Here is a 15026-nt window from a genome sequence, read left to right on the forward strand (position 1 = left end):
TTATCGACCCCTCTCTCTCTCTATTATCTATCTATCTATTTCTCTCTCTCTCGTACTCTCTGTCTATTTCTTTGTATTCTTTTTTTCTGGTTTTTTTTATTTTTTTTATTTTTCTGTTATTTTTTTTCTTTCCATTAATTGTTTTTCTTTCTCTTGCTTTTAATCCTTTTGCTTTGGATTTTGTTTCCTTTTTCTTTCTTTTCTTCTATTTTTCCTTCATGTTTCTTTCCCCTTATTTAGATAGATAGATAGATATATAGATATATAGATAGATAGATGGATAAATATATATAGATAAATAGATAGATGTATACATAGATATAGATAGATAGATAGATGGATAAATAGATAAGATGGATAAATAGATATAGATAGATAGATAGATGGAGAAATGGATAGACAGATATAGCGTGTGTGTGTGTGTGTGTGTGTGTGTGTGTGTGTGTGTGTGTGTGTGTGTGTGTGTGTGTGTGTGTGTGTGTGTGTGTGTGTGTGTGTGTGCGCGCGCGCGCGTTTAGGGAGAGCGAAGCTAAGATAGGAACTCATAGAGAGGAGGGAAGAGGAAGCAAAAGAGAAGAAAGAGGAAGAGAAAAAGACCTAAAAAGCCGGGGCTAAGCAGGAAGGACGAGCGCCGGGCCCAACGCTCAATGGCTTTAAACAAATCCATACGTACAGACCGGACCTGTATGTACAGACTCCCATGTCATTCAGGAAGATCAAAGCTTGCCTCGCCTTTACTTCAGGTCTTCCGTTATTGGTGTTCAAAGAAAAGATTCAGTTTCTAAGAAAAAAGTCTTTTATTTACAGATACATCAATAGAAGGTTTTCTTGGAAAACATAGATGATATGTTGTATTGGGCTCTTCGCTCTCTCTCTCTCTTTTGTTAGTTTTATCACATTCTACAGCCACTTATCATTTATGTACAGACATAGAGAAAAATAAATAGAATCTGGCAGATCACACGTAATATTTATATATATATACCATAAATATATAATAATGTACAATACATATTTTCACAATAATTCGAAGAGCAAGAAACGGTAACAGGGCTACCAAGAGTGTGTGTAAAGTGTATATTTCCGTGTATTTATGTGACAGGTGTATTTTCTCCTGTGGAATAATGCACAGCAGAGAGAAGAATTGTGGATGCCACTTAAAGCATCCTACAAAATGCCATTCTCTTAGGTTTTTGTCATATCTTAAAACACCGACTGACGGTCTTTATCTCACAGTGCCTTGTCATTCTTGTTATACTTTGGTTAACTGCTTTACTTTTTCGCTCTAGGAGAGTCACACAAAAAGCGTTGATTTGTAACACAAAGGGGGCATTCTGAAGACAAATGTACAAAACGTGACTGTCACGTTGTCTCGAAAGATAACAGGAGGCGGCATACAAGGCAGGGCTCGCCTTCGCTTGTGTTATATTATGTTACGTTATATTATGTCGTCAGAGAGACTGATGGTTGCTAGGTGGAACAGCTTTCATGTATCCGAGTCCACACACTGAAGGTAAAGCCTTTACTTATATCATCTGCGATTTGTTAAGGAGACTAGTATATGTATCTATATATTTCCACAATACATACAATATTTCATAAATGAGGAGGAAAGTTACAACTTGAAACAAGAACGCCGTTTCTTTACAGTATAAAGGAATTTACTGGGTTTGTCACCTAGCAGGGTTTCCTACACACGCAGTGCTGTCCACTACAAAGGCCTTTTTGATTCGTATTTCACAATTATGTACATATCAACTACATATACAGAATTTTACACAACTATATACATTTGGAGGATTTGGCTCCTCAATACCCATCAGCCATTTGGTTGAATGTTGCGTAGAATTTACATTACATTACAACCCTATTTAAATCCTCTAACACAACCTCTAAAAGGAAATCTTCGACACTGAAGGTCATCCCAAATACGTCACTGATGACGTTTCTGACGTCTGATTGCATCTCCTTGCTTATGTAACATTTCCCTTTAAGGTCCAGCTGCAGCGACCACTCTATCTCGCGATTATGTGTCCATATTTGCATCTCAATGTACGAGAATATAGGTAGCATGTTTCGGCGTTTTTTACATTACACTTGTTTTTTTCCTTCACATAAGGTCGGCCTTCTAGAGGATCTCGGTCATCCTTGCACAACCGTTTTCCATGAACTAGATTGGCTGCAGGGTAAACCACGATAAAAGTCTAAAGCATGAGCATTATCTTTTCCTTTAGGATTTCTTTGAAGTTGACACTTATTCCGGAAGGTGTTCTGCCCTGTCCTCTATGGATATACCCAAGAGAGTGAGGAAGCGTTTTCTACGGGCCGGTCGTCGGTACTTACGAGGGAATTAGAGTGCCCTGTGTTCATAATGTATTTCTTCAGTCGACGTAGTCCAGCGTGTATCCGAGGTTCTTGCGCTGCAGGAACATGAGGACCTCCCAGAAGGGCGGCCGCTGGCGGGGGTTGGGCCTCCAGCAGGCGGCCATCATGTCGTACATCTCGCGCGGGCAGATCGGCGGCTGCGGCAGCAGCATCATGCCGGAGCCGTCGCCATGGTAACAGTGAGACACGTTCTCCAGGACGCCGTCGTCGCTGAGCTCGTCGAAGGGCTGTTGCCGCGCCATCGTCAGGATCTCCCAGAGCGTCACGCCGAAGGCCCACACGTCGCTCTTGGTGGAGAAGCGCCCCTGCAGGATGGCCTCCCACGCCATCCAGCGGATCGGCAGCATCGTGCGCGAGTCGCTCAGGTGGTAGTAGTCGCTGGAATAGAGCGGCCGACTCATGCCGAAGTCTGATATCTTGACGCAGAGGCCGCCGCCCACCAGGCAGTTGCGCGACGCCAGGTCGCGGTGCACGAAGCTCAAGCTCTCAAGGTGCTTCATGCCCGAGGCGACCTGGGAGGCGATGTAGACGAGGGCGCCGTAGCTGAGGACTCGAGGCTCCATGTGGTTGCGAGCTGCCGTGGGCGCCGCGATTCCCTCGGCCACGTGCCGGCGCAGGAACTGGTACAGGTCGCCGTAGTCCATGTACTCTAGCAGCATGCACAACGGCTCCGAGCTGCTGACGATGCCCAGCAACCGGACGATGTTCGGGTCGTCGATCCGGCTCAGGATCCTGGACTCCTGCCGGAAGTCCTCCTTCGTTTCCTCACTCGCTCCGGGCTTCAGGCATTTGACCGCGACCTTCCTTGACCCCAGGCCGGGGGGGCACTTGACCTCACACAGCTGCACGACGCCGAAGACTCCTTCGCCGAGCGTCTCCAAGACGCGGATGTGGCTTCTGGGTACTTCGGGCACGGACCGCTCCTTCGCCAAGTTGGTCGTGTCGGCGGCGGCGTAGATCACGGTCCCTGTGACGCCCTGGATCACGGAAGACTGGCACATGTGAGGGGCGGCGTAGTACTCCTGCTTGGGCGGGGGCGGGATGGGCGGGATGGGGGGAGCCACGCCGCCGTCTCGCTGTGTGGAGCGTGCGGTGGGCAGCGTGGAGGGCGGGCGCGTGAGCGGCACGGGCGGCGGCGGCGAGTACACCTCGGAGAAGGGCGGCGGCGGCGTCATGTTGACGTCGGGCACGGCGTAGTCCACGGAGTCGTCGGTGTCGAGCGGCAGCGGGCACTTGAGGGGCGTCTCGGAAGCCGAGTGGCCGAGCGTGTGGTAGCCGGGGTTGTGCACGGGGCCCTTGAACGGCTCCTGGTACATGGCCGCCGCCTCCTCGTCCAGCGCCACCTGGCCGTACAGCTTGCCCTTGGCGCGCGAGTAGCCGTTGGTCATGGGCGTCAGATTCACGTTGATGTGCAGGTCCTTCATCTTCATAGATACCTTCCGGGCGTCGACGCCGTTCTCGGACGCCGGCGGCGACTTCTTCTTGGTCTTCCGCGCCAGCCGCGTGCGGTAGTAGAGGACGCCGAGTGCGATCGGGATCATGACGAAGACGGCGCCCAGCACGACGAGGCCGACGAGCAGCAGCAGCGACGACGTGCTCTGGGCCGGCACGACGGGCGCGCGCGTCTTCACCGTCCCCTCGTCCTCCGCGCGCGGCGTGGTCGGCGGCGCCGGCGGCTCCTCGGGCGTCATGTTGCACCGGCAGGGAACTGGCCAAGCAAAAAAGAGAAAAATGAGTACCTAATGCGTTCTGAGCTGCAGGAAGAGAGATAAGACAGAAATAATAGTAAAATTACACCCTGATATAATAAAGGAAGACACTAAAGAGATAAAAGAAGGAAATCCACTGACCCGAGTCGAAGGCGACCTCGGAGATCATGATCCAGCGCAGCGCGAAGTAAAGCTCGAGCTTCACGAACTTGGCGGCGGCGTTGTGGAGGCGGATGGTGACGTTGCGCGCGTTCTCGAAGATGCGGTCCACCACGTACTCGTACTCGACGGCGCGCGACGCGGGGAAGTGCTCGCCGCCCGCGCTGAACAGCACGCGCGCGCGCGAGAACACCTGGAAGAGCGAAGGGAGAGAGGGGGTCAGAGGAGCATGATAACGGAGGAAAGGGAAGCAGAGCAAAATATTCACAACGGCCAGCACGGCGGATGGGGCGTGGCGGGGCGGGGCTCACCTGCGTGTCCTTGGTGAAGAAGTTGTTGGTGTAGATGTGGACGGCCGAGAAGTTCCTGACGGAGTCGAACTCGAACGTGATCTCGACGGGCCGCGTCTGCCGCGTGTCGTTCTTCCAGCCGATCCACTCGTAGCCTGAATGGAAGGAAATTAATATATGATATCTTTGTTTGGAAACGCAGACTTGTGATCTGTGCTTTACTATTTATTCCTAATTGCAATCATTAAACATCCTTAAATGCTGCCCTTACCTCTTCCTATCCCGAGGGCGTCGACGCGGAAGTTGGTGTGTCCGGTCTCGCCGTCGGTGAGCTGGCCGAGGCCGCCCGAGAGCCAGCCGTCCTTGCGCGCGCCGTCGTAGGTCAGGTCGCGCAGCGCGCCGTCGCCGCCGCGCGGGTCGCCGTCGGGCATCGAGTACGACAGCAGGCCGTCTGAGGGAGGAAGCGGTCAACTTTTCTTCCTTGGAATGTTCTACTCAAAAGGACAACGAGACAAGACGGGCTGAAGGCTTTGAGCAAAGGAAAAAACTCTTTTCTAAAAAAAGTCCTTCGGGCGTACCTGTGTAGGGGCATCCGTACACCTCGACGCGCATGCAGACGGTGCGCGGGTGGTCGCTGTAGGGCACGAAGCGCACGCGCGCCGCGACGATGGGCGGCGTCAGCTGCGACGACTGCGCCAGGTACGTGTTGGTGTTGCCCTCCAGGAGCTGCAGAAGGGGCGAAGAGGGAGAGGATATTAATCATGCACTCTGTTATATGGAGAAGTCAAGAAATGATGGAAGAAAGAAGATGAAAGACGAGTATCTGGGGGGAAGAACTTGTTTCTGTTGCCTTCCAAAAGCTGCAGAAAGGGGGGGAAGGGGAAACGATGATGATATGGGAATAAAAGGGGAAGGCTGAAAAAATAAAAGAATGAAGCCCTTCTAATATAACATTTACTCAGGCGATCTTGTGAATTCGGAAAAGTTAAACTATGCCAAAAAGTTTTCCGTCAAAGTCACGCTGGCTTAGGCCTATCGAGTCGCCATTGTCATAAAGCGGATATCGATCGACAACTTTTATACGGAGATAGAGGATGAGAGTTTTAAAAAGGTGAAAAAAGTAAGGAGAAAGGTTTTCAACTGCTGAGTAGTCTGGGAAGATGGAGGAGGAGGGGGAGGGGGGAGGAGGAGGAGGAGGAGGAGGAGGAGAAGAAAAAGGAGGAAGAGGGGCGAAGAAGTACGAAGATGAATACGAAGATGAAGACAAAGAAGAAGAAGAAGAAGAAGAAGATGAAGAAGAAGAGGAAGACGAAGAAAAAGACGAAGAAAAAGACGAAGAAAAAGAAAAAGAAGAAGAAGAAGAAGAAGAAGAAGAAGAAGAAGATAGAGGAAGAGGCGGAGGAGGAGGAGGAGGAGGAGGAGGAGGAGGAGGAGGAGGAGGAGGAGGAGGAGGAGGAGGAGGAGGAGGAGGAGGAGGAAAACAGCGACTGGTACCCACCTCGTTTCCGCGTCCGTCCGTGTAGGTGACCCAGTGCGCGAGTCCGGGCCGCCAGAACTGCAGCTTGTACTGCCGGGCGAACTCGCGCCCCTGGCCGTTGCCGAAGCGCCCCTGCACCTCCACCTTGGCCACCACGTGCAGGCCGCCCAGGTTCACCTCCAGGAACTCCTTGCCCTCGTTGTACACCATGTCCCGGGGGCACCACGCGCCGCCGCCCGCCTCCACGTGCGCCCTGGGGGAGAGAAAGGGGAAGGTGAGGGGAAAGGCGAATCAGGAATTATCAGAAATGGAGAAATTAAAATTTCATGCGTCTGTCTGTCTCACACACACACACATATGTATACATAAATATATTCATGAAACAGAACAACATAAGAACAACATTAATATTCAGTATGAAAACTACTTAGACAAATTAAGATCGATTCAAGTTTCCTTGCATCACTTTTCCTAACAAACTTGAAAACGAAGACAACAAACAAACAAAACAAAAAGCAAAAAAAAGAGACACACGAACAAATAAACGATCCAAAAAGCAACAAACAAATAAATAAACAACTAAATCACGACATTTTCTCTTTGTCTCTCCGATATGCTTTATGACGAAATGCTAATCACGGTGTCATTAGGAACAGCGGGTCTCTTCGTATTTTTGGGAAAGTTGGACGTCAAGTGACCATAGGCCTATTTGTGGTCAGGTGACACACACACGCAGGTACTGTATGTATATGTGGACTAATATGCGTGCATATATTTAGGCTTATTTACACATCAAAGAGCATGTTCGCACACATTAATTGGATATACAGTGCGATTAACAAACATTCACGCCCACGTTCACACACACACACACACACACACACACACACACACACACACACACACACACACACACACACACACACACACACACACACACACACACACTCACACTCACACACACACCCACAACAATAACAACAACAAAGACAAAAAAAAAACAGGTATAATCTTGATCCTAAATCCAGGTGCTCTGCTTTCATTTTTTCTTTTCTTTCCTCCGCGTTCAAAGTCGGCGCGGCAGGCTTACGGCAGGCTTATAGCAGGCTTAGTCCACGGTAGCCGCTGTCTACCCCCCACCCCCATCCCCGCCCCCGCACCCGCCCCTCCCGCCCCCCTCGCTGACTCGCCGCCGAATCGAGTTCCTTATCGTGTGACTGTGTTGAAAGCCGGGGGTGGGGTGGGGGGAGGGGGGAGAGGGGGGGGGGCAAGAAGCGACTAAGGACACCCGCCCTCAAAGCACTTCAAAAACCTCGCACCGAAGGGTTGGGTGGGGGGAGGTGGGGGGAGAGGGAGGAAAGAGTGGGGGAAGGGGATCGAGGGAGGGAGAAGGGAGGAAGGGGGTGAGGGGCAAGTGGTGGGGGAAGAGGAGGAGAGTTAGTGGAGGTGGTGGTGGAGTGGGGGTGGAGTGGGGGGTGGGGCAGGTGGAGGGGGGCAGTAGAGTAGGTAAAGAGAGGGACAGTAACGGAGAAGGAAACGGAGGAGGAAAATGGGGGAAGCAGCGGATTCAGATATACATACAAACACAGAAAAAACTAACTACAAACATAGAAAAGCAACAAACACAGATAAACAACAATCACCAACAGAAACACACCACACACTATAATCACCCCAACGCATCATTCAACACACACACGCACACACACACACACACACACACACACACACACACACACACACACACACACACACACATACGCACACGCACACACACACACACACACACAAACACACACACACACACACTCACACACAATCCTTTTCAAGTTAATATATTTGCATTTCTATTTTTTCTTTTCTTTTTATCTTTTTTTTCAGATTTTTTTTCTTCTTTTTTTACTTTCCATTTTTTTTTCTCTCTCCAAGGCGTGACTGAGGCGTCTTGAAAGGAGGTGGAAGAGAATGAGGATGACTTGGTCCACTTAATGAGAAAATAATGAATGCCGTTGTTACTCTGCTTGTGTGCGAGGGACGCCGCGGCTGATCGTCTCGGTGTATCTGTCTTTATCTTCGTCTTTATTTTTTCTTCCTCTTTCTCTATACTTTCCTCTTTATTTTCTCTTCCTCTGTGTATTTCTCTTTCTCTTTTCCGCTCTCTTTTTCGTTCTCGTTCTCTCTCTCTCTCTCTCTCTCTCTCTCTCTCTCTCTCTCTCTCTCTCTCTCTCTCTCTCTCTCTCTCTCTCTCTCTCTCTCTCTCTCTCTCTCCTTTCCTATTTCTGTCTCTGTCTCTGTCTCTGTCTCCGTCTCCGTCTTCGTCTTCATCTCCTATACCCTTTCCCTCTCCCTTTCCCTCTCCCCTTCCCCTTTCCCCCTACCTCTTACCCCCCTTCCTTTTTCCCCCCTTCCCCCTTCCCTCTATCCTCTCCCTCTCCCTCTCCCCCATCCTCCCCCTCTCCCATTTTCTCCCCCAAAATTTACACAATGCCAAAAAAAGTTGATTAGAAAACAGTCACACGAAAGGACAAAAAATGACACATCCTTCCCAGCAAAAATGATAACCGCATTACCATAATTATGCACATTAGACGCTAACGAACAACGTCCCGAGATATATAACGAAACTAGGCGAGCCGCGGACGTTCTTTGAAGCCGCCATTACGTTAGGAAGCGCGCTCGTTATACGCCAAGTTCGACAAATGGTAAAATAACGACACTTTTTTTTCCTTGTACTGTTATCTTTCTTTCTTTTTTTCTTTTTAGTTTGTGCGATTATATGGGAGGGGGGAGGAGGGGGTGTTAGAGGAGTGTGTAGGAGGGGAGAAAGGGGGATATTGGAGGTGAGAAAGAGCGGGCGTGTGGGAGGGGGAATGGGGGTGTTGGAAAGGAAAGGGAGGGGGCGTGGAAGGGAAGGAGGGAAAGGGATCGGAGGGAGGGAAAAAGTGCGTGCTGGAGTTGAGAAGGGAGAGAGAGAGAGGGTGGGTGGGAGGGCGCAGGGAAGGGGCGTTGGAAGGGGAAGGGGGAGGAGGGGCGGGGAGGAAAAGCAGGGAGGCAGCGATTAGAATAGACGTGTAGTATATTTATCGACGGGGAAATATCTCTCGGCCTGTGTGTTGGAGCGTATCATTGGGTTTTGGGATACATGCTAAATTTAGAAAGGCTGGGAGGGAGGGAAGGGAGGGAAGGGAGGGAAGGGAGGGAAGGGAGGGAAGGCTGGGAGGGAGGGAAGGGAGGGAAGAAGGGGTAGGAAAAGTTAGTGGGTTGGGCCGAGGGGGGTTGGGAAGGGGGATCAAGGGAGGGATGGGGGGGCAGGTAGTGGGGGAGGGGAGAGGGAGATATATAAGGGCAGTTATAGAAGTTCAATGCTATTTTGAGGAGGGTGAGATAACTTTGTTCGGCGATATACCGGATTGAACTTTGTGCTTTGGGGAAATTGGGATTTGGTTTGTGAACGTTTGTACACATGTTTGTGTGTGTGTGTGTGTGTGTGTGTGTGTGTGTGTGTGTGTGTGTGTGTGTGTGTGTGTGTGTGTGTGTGTGTGTGTGTGTGTGTGTGTGTGCGTGCGTGCGTGTGTGTGCGTGTGTACAAGAGGGGGCGTAAAGAAGGAGGAAGAGGAGGAAAGAGGAAGAGGAAGAGGGGGAAGAGAGAAAGAGAGAAAGAGAGTCAGAGAGACAGAGAGAGATCAGATAAATAGTTACCGAGAAAAAGAGAAAGAGAGCGGAGACAAGACACAGAGAACTAGCCACACTGATAACCAGACAGACAGACAATCAGACCAACAGACTCACACAGAATACCGAATTTGTCCCTCCCCCCCACCCCCCACCTCCCGCCCGCGCAAGTGAAACCATTCTAGCTCATCAGGGTAGCTTCACACTGACAGCTTGAGGTCTCCGCGCTGTCAGTTTGGCATCAGTCAGCACCGAACAATTCTCGTCTATGGTGAAGAAAAAACGGGTTTCGATCTTATCTCTTAATTAACTCACGGCTAGACGTCACCTCCGCCCAGCTTTATAAGTTCCAGAATTCGAGCTGAAGTGGCGAAACGCAAGATGGCGTCGACAGACAAAAACGCATCGCTGATCTTCTTTGGCAAAGGGATCGAAACCCGTTTAGAGAGGGTCTTTGGCAACACCGATCCTTATAAAGAGCGGATCTACCAAAGAAATATGCATGAATATATATTGAAAAATGAGAGAGAAAATAGTAATCGACAGATAAAAAAAAAAAAAAAAAAACTGATTTCCATTTAGGAAATGGGATCGAAACCTGTTTGGAAGAATTTCCAACGCTTGAAGAAAAAAGCATCAGCACCACCGATCCTTAAACAGAACCGATTTACCCGAAAACTACGTATGACCCAACACACAGCAAAAATAACAATAAACACAACAATGAAAAAAGCTGATACAAAAACTAATCGACCGAATCTGCCACCTACATAATCAATCCCGAACAAACGGCTCTTCAGACGCCCTCAGAGCTGACGCCCGAATATGCTCCTTGACGCGTATAATGGCGGTCAATTTGCACGCAGGTCGCCCCCGGGAGTGGCTGATCGCTGTCCATCGGCGGAGGCGATCAGCGCCAGGCGGAGGGAGGGATTGCGGCATTGGATTTGACGTAATATGTGAAGGAGGGGCTGCGGGAGGAGGCGGAGGAGCAGGAGGAGTGGGGGGGGGGGGATGGGGAGGGTTGGGTGATGGTGGGGTTTGGGAATGGTAGTGGGGGAAAGGGAGAGGAAGAGGAAAACAAGAAATAAGAGAAGCAGAGAAGGGGGAAGGGGTGGGAGGTGATGAGGAACAGGACGAGGACGAAAACGTGGAAAAAGAGGAACACAAAATACAGGAAACGAGACAAAACATACAAACAAAACACACAAAAAAGCAATAAAAAAACAACAACAGCAACCACATACCACCCATAAAATGAAGGACGACGCAAATCACAGAACATTAAAGACAACAACAAACAAAATCACTAAAAAGTAGGAGTAGCCCTTACCTTCCATAGATGGCGTTGACGGCGGCGTCGAAGTAGGAGGACGCCGAGATGTGTTCGTCGGGGATGGCGCCAGATTCCATTCCGAGGGCGGCGTCGCAGCGTCCTGAGGGGGAGACAAGGATGGGCGTCAGGATTTGAGATTTTAACTTTGTTTTGACTGTGTTTGTTTTGATTAATATTATTGTTGTCGCATTGGTAATTGAGTGATGTTTTGAGAAGAAATGCGATGGGGAAAGATGATGGGTCATGAGTGAATGAGTGAATGGTTGACGGACTGACTGACAAATAGACAGGTAAACTGATTGACTGACAGCCTGATATAGTATAAGAGAGAGAGAGAGAGAGAGAGAGAGAGAGAGAGAGAGAGAGAGAGAGAGAGAGAGAGAGAGAGAGAGAGAGAGAGAGAGAGAGAGAGAGAGAAAATAAAGACCGATAAAGACACAAAACCCCAATCAAGCACCCGATCCCGCGGACCCGAAACCCCCAAACAGAGCGATTCACGGACACGAACACGAACTGACAGCCGCGCAAACCTTCCCGGACAGCGCCCCCAGACAGCTTCCTCCCGAGACCCCGACCTCAGCCACGGACAGCGCCGGAGCCTAGCCAACCCAGCTCACCTGCGTCCAACATATCACGTAACAATTTAGAGGTTTGGTCAACAGGTACCCTTGGGAGACGGGCGAGGGGCGTGGCGGGATTAGGGCGGGCTGTGCTTGGGTGCGTTCGGGGGCGGTGGGCGGGTCTCTTGGAGGGGGTGGGTGCGTGGGTGGGTTGATGGGTGGGTGGGCAAGCGGATCATTGGATTGATGGATGGATGGGTGGGTGGATGGATGGGTGGGTGGGTGGGTGGGTGGGTGGGTGGGTGGGTGGATGGATGGATGGACGGATGGATGGATGGATGGATGGATGGATGGATGGATGGATGGATGGATGGATGGATGGATGGATGGATGGATGGATGGATGGATGAATGGATGGATGGAAAGTTAGATAGAGAGTGGGTGGGTGGGTGGGTGGATGGATGGATGGACGGATGGATGGATGGATGGATGGATGGATGGATGGATGGATGGATGGATGGATGGATGGATGGATGGATGGATGGATGGATGGATGGATGAATGGATGGATGGAAAGTTAGATAGAGAGTTAGATAGAAAGAGATAGACGGACAGACAGATAGAGGGATATGTATATATAGAGATAGATAGATAAATAAATCACTTGAAAGACTGATAAATCGATAGACAGACATAAGCACACCCATTCACACCTGCTAAACTCTCCCATGTCATTACATAAGAACTAAAGCAAATATGCCTTGCTAATTACCTATATTCAAAAACATTTTCGTACTATACTGACCGAAGTGCACATAGACAAGCACACACACACACACACACACACACACACACACACACACACACACACACACACACACACACACACACACACACACACACACACATCCAACACACACACACATCCAACACACACACACATCCAACACACACACACATCCAACACACACACACATCCAACACACACACCAACACACTACACCCAAACACACAAACATCCAAACGCACACAGACACTCGCATTAGGCGGTGGCAGCGGCAGGTGTTGTCTCGTAAGTAACTGAACACCTGTGCGTAGCTAGGGCCTCCTGTGGGTGCGGTGGGAAGCCTGTCCCGCCTCGTTAGCATACGGGAACACTGCCTCGTGTATTTATGCTGGTGTGCGTAGTCGTCTTTGCTTAAATACATTGCTTTGGGTGATATAGGTGTGTGGGTATGGTGGGGGGGGGGGCAAGGGAGGAGGAGGAGGAGGAGGGAGGGGAGGAGGAGGGAAGAAGGATGAGGGTGGTGGTGGTGGTGGTGGTGGTGGTGATAGGTGTGGGGGTGGGGGGGGTGGGGGTGGGGGTGGGGGGTGGGGGTGGGGGTGGGGGTGGGGATGGGGGTGGGGGTTGGCGTTGGGGTTGGGAGTTGGGGTGGGTGTGGGAGTTGGGGTTGGGGGTGGTGGGTGTGGGTGTGGTAGATGTGGTGATATGTGTAGTGGTGGGGGTGGGGGTGGGGGTGGGGTTGGGGGTGGGGATGGGTGTGGGGGTAGTGGACATGTTAAGTAGCTCGCTGAACGTGGAGATCCACGTACGTGCGTGGTAAGAAAATGGAGAGGGTGGGGAAGATAAAGAGGAAGAAGGGATTAAGAGCCAATGATACGCGTGTGGATGACTTCGACCGCGGATCAGGGCTGTGCAGATGAAGATATCAACATGACTCTTCGTGCGGAGATCTGTATCTGCAACTGCACTGCGTGTGTGGGTGGGTGAATATTCGTACGCATGTAATACATACATATATATATATATATATATATATATATATATATATATATATATGTATATCCAATTTCTTCCTTATACATTCTCTATCTCTCTTCGTCTCTCTCTCTCTCTCTCTCTCTCTTTATCAATCATTCTGAAACGACCACAGGACAAAAGAAACCAAATGAGAAGAAAATTGAAAAACAAAAAATATAAACTACACATACACAATAATAACGAAAATAAAATGAGAAACAGAAGAGATAAAATCGCCACCTTGTTCGGAGCCGCGAAGACACTATCGCAAGAAACAAAAGAGCATCACCTGAATACGATTCGAACTTCGATTAGGATCTCACGATAACGACGCGGCGGTTCGGATCTCTTATATGAAGACATTAAGCTAGCAGGAGAGGGGATCGCGCGCGCCAGTGTTATCGAATAGATGAAAGATTGATTAAAATAGAGAGATGGAGAGAAAGAGATAAGAGGGAGGGAGGGGGAGGGGAAAGAAGGGGAGTGGGAGGGTTAGGGGGAGGGAGGGGAGCCGAGGTGGAAAGAAAATTAATGAAATGAAAAGAATAGGGGGTGACGAGACACACAGACACACACACACACAAACACACAAACACACACATACACAAATACACACAAACACACACACACACACACACACACACACACACACACACACACACACACACACAGATACACACGCACTAAAAACACACACACACACACGCACAAAAACACACACCACACACACAGACACAGATACACACGCACACATACACATACACATACACATATGCACACACACGCACAAACACAAACACACACACGCGCGCACAAACACACACATACACACACTCACTCACATACCTGTCTGGAGGCAAGCGGCCCGCGGCACGAGGGCGAGGAGCACCAGCGGGAGCAGCACCGGAGGGTCCATTCTGGCTGCCAGGTCACGCCCCAACCACCATCTAAGACGCGAGAAATTATCTTCTTCTTTTCACTCTTATTATTATTATCACTCTCCTCTTCTTTTCTCTCTTTTTGCACCTCTTCTTGATTTCCTTTTGCCTTTCTCACTTTTTTTTTCTTTTCACTGTTTGTTTCTTGTAAACATTTTACCCTTAATCAATGTCAAAAAGAGAGTTATCAATCACGTTCTTAATAACTTTAAAGACATCTCAGTTGCACAGTTTTGCAATATCCTGCAATATTACGGAGGGATTGCAAGCTTGTGGTTTCTGCAGCGTCACTGATTACCTGAAGAGAAAAGAGAAAAAATTAACATATCAATTTTCGTATTCAATTTAAGTCTCATGTCACGAGGACATTAAAAGATATTAACACTTTTATTCAAGTATTACCAGTGGGATATAAATATGATTTCCATAAAAAATCATTTTCCTGAAAACGATATTTACATTACCTGAATATTAATTAACTATCCTTATGAATCATACTTTAAATCAATTATATGAACTATGTGTATGTATGTTTCTGTATAGATGTATAGATGTATGTATGTATGTATGCATGTATGTGTGTGTGTAAGTACATTTGTATGTATAAATGTATGTAAAATTATTCATGAAATTGGGAAGAAGCCACCTCTACATCTCCCCCCTCCCCCTCCCCCTCCCCCCCAAAGTAATATCAGATAA

The 15026-nt window shown here is 49.2% G+C and overlaps 1 protein-coding gene across 1 annotated transcript in view; it reads right to left on the reverse strand.

Moving 5' to 3' along the window:
* Positions 1-784: 784 nt before the first annotated feature.
* Positions 785-15026, reverse strand: part of LOC125047324 (discoidin domain-containing receptor 2-like) — a 32151-nt gene continuing 17909 nt past the window's right edge. The window contains exons 2-9 of the mRNA XM_047645580.1: positions 14236-14625; positions 11026-11128; positions 6042-6273; positions 5122-5269; positions 4815-4994; positions 4565-4698; positions 4236-4446; positions 785-4093 (exon numbers count right to left, since the gene is read on the reverse strand). Of these exons, the coding sequence (XP_047501536.1) occupies positions 2382-4093; positions 4236-4446; positions 4565-4698; positions 4815-4994; positions 5122-5269; positions 6042-6273; positions 11026-11128; positions 14236-14305 (2790 nt within the window). The 5' untranslated portion in view covers positions 14306-14625 and the 3' untranslated portion in view covers positions 785-2381. The remainder of the gene's footprint in view (positions 4094-4235; positions 4447-4564; positions 4699-4814; positions 4995-5121; positions 5270-6041; positions 6274-11025; positions 11129-14235; positions 14626-15026) is intronic.

This window comes from Penaeus chinensis, chromosome 40, assembly GCF_019202785.1.
Source record: "Penaeus chinensis breed Huanghai No. 1 chromosome 40, ASM1920278v2, whole genome shotgun sequence".
Lineage (NCBI taxonomy): Eukaryota > Metazoa > Arthropoda > Malacostraca > Decapoda > Penaeidae > Penaeus > Penaeus chinensis.